This window comes from Cryptomeria japonica, chromosome 7, assembly GCF_030272615.1.
Source record: "Cryptomeria japonica chromosome 7, Sugi_1.0, whole genome shotgun sequence".
Lineage (NCBI taxonomy): Eukaryota > Viridiplantae > Streptophyta > Pinopsida > Cupressales > Cupressaceae > Cryptomeria > Cryptomeria japonica.
In genome coordinates, this window is record NC_081411.1 from 479,969,844 (window position 1) to 479,977,011 (window position 7,168).

Here is a 7,168-nt window from a genome sequence, read left to right on the forward strand (position 1 = left end):
CAAATTAAAGCTCTACGGTAGAGATGATCAAGATAGGAGTTAGTTTTAGAAGAGTTAATCAAAGTTAGATGATAGACTTGAGTAAAGTCATCATCACATCAAGTGCTTTATAATGTTGAGTATCAAGAGATATGCTTCATTCATCTACAACTTGTGATGAGTTACAAAGATCAAGCTAGCTAAGGTGGCGCCTAGTCATCACTTAGTCAATCATATTATTTCAAGATAAGGCATCCAAATTCAATGTACATGACTCATCCGTCAAAGAGCTAACTACCAAATGTGGGCACAAAGTTCAATGCACCTATCGTCGTCATCTATTGGTCAAATATTCAAGGAAGGACGTGTCCCATCACATGTAATTTTATCATTGGTCAAGCATTAACAAACCCTAATTAGGGTTTCTATCTTTCAATCTTGACCATTGATTGTGAATCAATCTAAGCCGCTCAATTGTAATGAGAGCACTATATAAGGTTCCACTTCTTCATTTGTAAGAGTTAATAATAAGATAGTTAAGAGTTCAACAGCAGATAGAAGTTAGAATAGAGTAGGAAGAGAAGGCAAAGATTGTTGCCAAGACTTTGTTGTAAGAAGCATGTAAACTTCACTGAAGATATGGTGAAATTCATATGTTGATTAAACAATTTGCATGGTCTCTACTTCTCATTTAAATTTCATGTTGTTTAGATGAATGGAAGAACTTTGTGTATGATCAATGGTGAAATTCACATATCCATACTACTAACACCTTGCCGATGGTAAAGTACCTTGCGCAGTCAATTGGATTCGTCTGAGCCAAGCTTAACTTCAATTATCATTCCGTCATTGATATGTATTGACTTGATGGTGTCTATGCTTGTAGTGGTGATTTGAAAATCATAAAGCTATCCCTAGAAGATCGCACTATCCTTGTGGAGATGTTCCCTACATGCCAAAGCAAAGCTTAGTTGAATTCATCAAAGATTGTTCATTGCTCCTACATTCTAAGGAGTAGATTAGCTCTCTCAACCCTTTATCCTTTTGCTTTTTTTTCAAATCAAGTCAAGTGAAATCCCACATTCCAGCGAGATTCAAAGCATTCAAGCATTCAACGTAAATCCCCCTTGTGATTCCAACAATATCACATCATATACAACTAATTCTATCCAAGAGCATGTCAAGACCTGACATCTGGAACCTTGGAGTCATCCATTTGATCACACAGCTTTGATCAAGAGAGGATAGAATACTTAGTATTTTATTCTGTGTTGCATAGCATGTAAAAACACCATCAACAGGTCTAATTACTTTATTTTCAAAAAGGCCACTTAAATACTATTTAAAAAGTTTTTTTATCACTTTGTTTGAAATATAATTTAAATGGGGCCGTTGGATGTAATCTAAAAGTACTTTTATATACTTAAGAGGGAAAAACAAAACAAATAAAAAAACTAAAATACTTAAGAGGGCCCAAGGCAAAGCGCCTATTAAAGAAAGATCAAGGTTCATTAATCGTTGTTCATTATCAATTTCATCGCTTTCAAATTTGAGATCCTAATTTGCATTCAAGGATGAAAACCTTGGTTGGTGATTTCTAGAGGAAGAAAACTTTAGGTTTCTATTTTTGGGAGATGAAAACCTTCTTGGAAACCTCTACAAATTTGAGGACGAAAACCCCATCTACAAACTGGCCAATTCTACACAAGGATACTAATTGTACTTTATAAAGATCAATTTGAATTTGCAAGCAAATTTTAGTGACATTATTAAGAGTTTAAATTTATTTCTATGTTATTAGTTTTCCCCTTGGACCTACAAGTTCCAATCCAATCTAGCTCAAATATGGATCTAAGTTTAGTTTGATGGGGGATCCACCTAGGTTCTACAAATGCTCTATGGATTCATCTAGGACAAACCCATCAATGGATGCATTCTAATCAATGAGAAGGGTCTAACAATGCAAATATCCATGTATGCTCCGTGTCTTCATACATTCATTTGTATACCCCATTTTTCAAGTGTATGTTGTATGTTTGGCTCTATTTTTAGTTAATCTAGAATATGGTAATAACAAGAGTGAACCAAACAGGGATACGAAGGTCTTTGATGTATGTCATGCTTGTAATCCTCTTCCCAATATATGGGAAGTTCGCCCTTCAATTGTCTCGAAGAAATATCCATAGGACCAACCAAAATAAATTCTTACGATTACAATTGATGACGGAAAACTTGTCTTAAGATTACAAACCTTGCAAGTTTCCAATCATTTAAAGACAGTGATATATGCATTAAGGATTAAAGGGACTTGGTTAAAACTATGATTTCTTGAGGACAAGCAAATTTGGGAAGAGCAAACTGTCATGTCCCCACCATGACATCTCAATCCACATTGAATAAGAATTGGGAAATTATCTTACTAGAAGTAAGACTTCACAATTTCCCCTTCATCGCAACCAATCCATGACTTTGCAGTAGACCGTATAGGATGGGAATTATTATATATGTCAACCAGTGCTTGCTTGTAGGGGTTGCTCCTCCCTCATTCAATGACAACAATGTAATTTAATTCATAACTAGTAATTAATTAAATATTGTTTAAAGATGGAACAGTTCATTAAGGTGAAACAGTGAGTCCCAAGGCAAGGAGTAATTATGAAGAGGTAGCAACAAAGGGGTGCCTCTCCTACAACCATTACACCTATGTGGAAAGATCATGACCTCCCACCATGAAGGAGGAATATAAAGGATCATTCAAACATCCAAGAGAGAGCATTGAATCATCAGACTTGGCATTTCATAAGATATTAGTCTCAGCAGTTCAACTGGTTATTACAGTTTGGCATAGGTTTCCATGCATAATATAATAAGTGTTGTATTAATATACATATACTTCTGCATACTAATTATTAGCAATGCACTGCTGTTATGATTGCTCTTATATATGTCACAGTAAATATTAATCTGATTATCTGCAGTTAACTTATTATATGTAGAATGTGTTCCTTCCTATGTTCTAAACGTTTCCAGCCATGGTAGAGGAAATAATGTTCACAAGAGGGGTACCGTGATGGGGCACTCTCCTAGGTATGCCACCTCAAGATGGGGACCAGATAGTCCCATGAGGCCAAGGGGGTACAGAGGGTAATGCCTTTGGGCTTCAGTGAGATGGGCTTCCAAGGCACCCTGTTGTAACCTCAACCCCCTATCATGGTGAATCAACACAAGAAGTCCAATCATAGGGAGAGGGAAATGATTGGCAAGATGAGGGGGAACAGGAAGTGGACACCTCACTGGGTAGACCACCTCATATGATGGCATGGGCAACATGAGGCCAAGAGGGATGGTATATCTGCTCTTGGCCTAGGGTAGAGGATCCATGACACTCCATCAAGGTCACTTTCTCCCATGCTCTCCTATGGTTGAGCCTTCCAAATATATTTAAATGCTTTATGATTGAATTGATAATTCTGCCATGAATTTAGTAATGCTTAATTATGATAATCTGCTTATTGAAATTATTGTTGCAAATGGTTTCTAATCTGTTTGTAGGGTTTCAATCAGGTGAAAGATATTTTCTAACCCCGCTTGTTTATTTGGAAATTGAGAATTAGGGCAAATTTAGGGCATTCTCAATTACGGGACATTACAATACCCTTTGTTAGGAGGGCTTCTTTGATGTCTTTCAATACACACTTTTGTCAAGGGGGCATGACCATTCCAATTTCTTACCTAGAACTTTGATTGTTAACATTTCCAATTTGCCATGTTGATCCTTGTTGCATATTTTTTAAACATTTCTTAACATGCTTTTCTATAGAGGAAAGGCTTTCTTTCCAAGTGATTTTCTCAAGTAATTTGTGCAGACGTTGTAGGTTTTATGCCTAACGATTGGGACCCATGCTGTCTATAGGTTGTTATAAATCGGGCAAGTCTCATGGCAAGAATTTTATCAAAGAAATTGAGATCCTTAAAATCTAGACCCCCTTGTATCTTTGATTTTGAGATCACATTCCATGCTACTAATGGGTGCATAAAACTGTTATTTGTGCCTTTCCGTAGAAATTTTATTTGTACTTTCTTGATTTCTTCACCTTTACTGATTGAGAGGGGGAGGAGATTTGTGAAGTAGACCAGAGTGGGTTGCAGTATAGCCCTGGCAAGTTGTACTCTCTAAGAAATAGTTAGCCACTTGTTTGTCCATTTGTTAAGATTGTTTATGCTTAAAGTGAACCAAGAAACTCAGGTAAATGATGGGAAGTCTCTCTTCTATGAATCCAATATGTATTGTATATTTTTCGTTCCACTTAACATTACTGCAGATAACGGTGGATTCAGGCTGATTGATATGTTGTTCCAAAGCATTCTGGTAGAGCTTTAAAAGCTTCTTATGATGTTGAATCCCAATCACTATTAGATCTTTAAAAGGATTATATTGGCAGCAAATTGATTGTATATCGTGTGCCTCCTTCAATAGTCGAAAGTTCAAGTGTTTTTTTTTTACCTGTTCTTCTGCAGGAAGTATTCACAAGCTTTTGCTCATAATAATGAAGAGAAAGGATCTAAGGCAATCTTCTTGTCTTAGGTCTTTGGAGAATTTGAGCCAGCAGCCTTAGTGACCATTCAATGAGATTTTGGAAATTGGAGATTAGATACAGCTACATATCAATTATCTATTCATTAAATTCATACACTTTCATAGGTTTGACTATAATGTAAAAATATTAGTGTCTCAACTCTGCATAATAAAAAACAATAAGAGTCTAGAATATATGTTTTTTTAACAGGTGCAAAGCGGTTATTTTGAGAAGCATATTGCATGCAGATAGTGACAAGTTGATGTTCAAGGTAATTATGATATTTATGATGAGTGCCATAATCTTTTTATTACTTGTTCTCAAATAGAACCTCACTTTTAGAAGGTTCTCACATGCAATGTAATTTTATATATATTGGTTCTTTTAGATAGTCATTTGTGAGTGAGTTTAGTTTGCAAGTCTGTATGCTGCCAGAAAACTAATGAAATTCCTCAAAAGTTTAGTTGAGGTGAAGACTCTTGTAAGAACTTACATTACAAGTGTTTATAATCTATTTCAGGATTTGATAATACATTATGCAGGTTTTGAAGTGTGGAGTTTTTCTCCTAAAACGGTTTTCCTCATGTCAATTGCAGTGCTATGTTTTATTTTTATATCTCTTTAATAGTTAAATTAAAACTTGCATATTATTACTATCAACATTAGCCTAAGAAGCGTTTCCACACACCTTTGCTTCCTCGCATATAAGACCCAACTGCACCTTTCAAAAACTTTAGGAATATCCAGTTTTTTGAGTTCGATCGAATATATTAGTTTTTGCTAGTTGACAGTTAAGATTTGATAATTCCAAGGTCCAGAGTCTTTAGTATTTAGAAAAGGACTTTTGAATAACTGTTGGAAATTTCTTTTAAAGTAGCATTTAGCCGTGGTAAGTAATATTTCATCAATCTGAACTCTTTGTAATCAAGTGAGGGCACTTTTAAGAGGAATTAAGATGGAGGTAACTCATGATAAAGGCTCTACAATAAACGCATAGGTCCTAATTTATATTAACAGTATACATACAGTTGAGCTATTTCTACTATTTAACTACTTAAACAAAAATTAGGCATGTTTTTAATATAACGCACCGCAGTGGATTATTAACCTCTTTCAAAGGTTCCTCATGTCTTGCAATGTCTGAATCTTGGCTTTAATAGTCTAAGTGATTGCTATGCTTATCCCCCTATCTCCTTCAGGAGACTGCCATCAAGTCTTCAATTTTAAAAATTTCAAATAGGTCATTTTTTGAAGTCCCAGTGGAGCTTCTTTAACTTCGTAAAGAGTTATTAAATTAAAATCTTGGCCTTTATGGTTCCAGTGGTTCGCTATGGCTTATCCCTCTCCATCAATTCCTCATTATGAATTTTTCAAAATCTAATAAATCGCCAAATACATCGGTCACTTCTTAACCTCTCAGTGCAGCTCCGTAACCTTCTACACGGGTGGATTAATTAAAACCCAAAATCGAATCTCATGGAATTCAAAATGGCAAAAGAGCTGTTAACCGTTAGGACAGCATATAACTACAACCTCAAAAGTGACTGTGCCTTTTTTGATTAATTATATAGAAAATGAACTCACCTCAACATCGCTTGACAGACATACTGATTGCTATAAAGCTTGTCAGAGATCTCGGGCAATATTTCTGAAATGAAATCCGTGAGATTGCCAGAAAAATAATCATTTTTAGACATTGTATTTTGAATTTTCTGTTGTTGTGATTTGCCTTGAATGAACGTAGAAAGAGTAAGAGGAGAATGATCACTGCCTGGAACAAAGCCTGTAACTATTTTCGACCATTAAAAGATAGTTATTCTCGACTTCAAAAGAATTGAATAAAGCAAGAGGATAGAGAGGACCGTTACACCATTTATCCCTCAAATGTTGGTCATTATTATTTTATTTTTTTCGGGATATAATGGGGAAAATTGCATACCCATGCCCTCATATTCTGACCCATTTAATTTGGGTGACCTCTATATCATATATAATGAGAATTGTACACAGGCATGGTTATTAGTACTTGCCCTTACGCAATGTACTATTGTAGTTTTTTTTTTTATTACTCAAACATGTATTAAAATAAGTTGTTTACAACTAATTATATTTCAGTATTTTTTGATGGTTATTAGTACTTGCCCTTACGCAATGTACTATTGTAGTTTTTTTTTTTATTACTCAAACATGTATTAAAATAAGTTGTTTACAACTAATTATATTTCAGTATTTTTTGTTTGTAAAATTTATTTTTTATTTAAAGTGTAGTTGTATATTTTTTAAATTTATGACATATAAAAATTATCTATCTTAATAATGATTGGATAAAAAAAATTAGCTCATATAAAAACCAATAATATTTAGGCTTTACCAATCCTTCCACTCTCTGAAATTTTGCATAAAACAAACTGAAACGTGGTGACTTCAACTACAAGGAATGAGAATACTGATATTTCACTTTCCTCTGTCTTTTTTCCAAATTTAATAATTACCTCTTCTATGTTGGCCTCTCTGTCAGCCAAGACAAATACACGGAAATATAGTCTGGAAGGACGTGTTTAAATCGAAGCGTCTTTACCAACGGTCACATGCAAGGAACAATGGCACGCATT

At 34.8% G+C, this 7,168-nt stretch overlaps 1 protein-coding gene across 1 annotated transcript in view; it reads right to left on the reverse strand.

Annotated features, from left to right (window-relative positions):
• The window catches only part of LOC131856827 (general transcription and DNA repair factor IIH subunit TFB2-like), a 55,128-nt gene extending 48,623 nt beyond the window's left edge, over nt 1-6,505 (reverse strand). Inside the window, exon 1 of the mRNA XM_059208765.1 lies at nt 6,141-6,505. Coding sequence (XP_059064748.1) covers nt 6,141-6,253 — 113 coding nt within the window. The 5' untranslated portion in view covers nt 6,254-6,505. The remainder of the gene's footprint in view (nt 1-6,140) is intronic.
• Nucleotides 6,506-7,168: the final 663 nt, after the last annotated feature.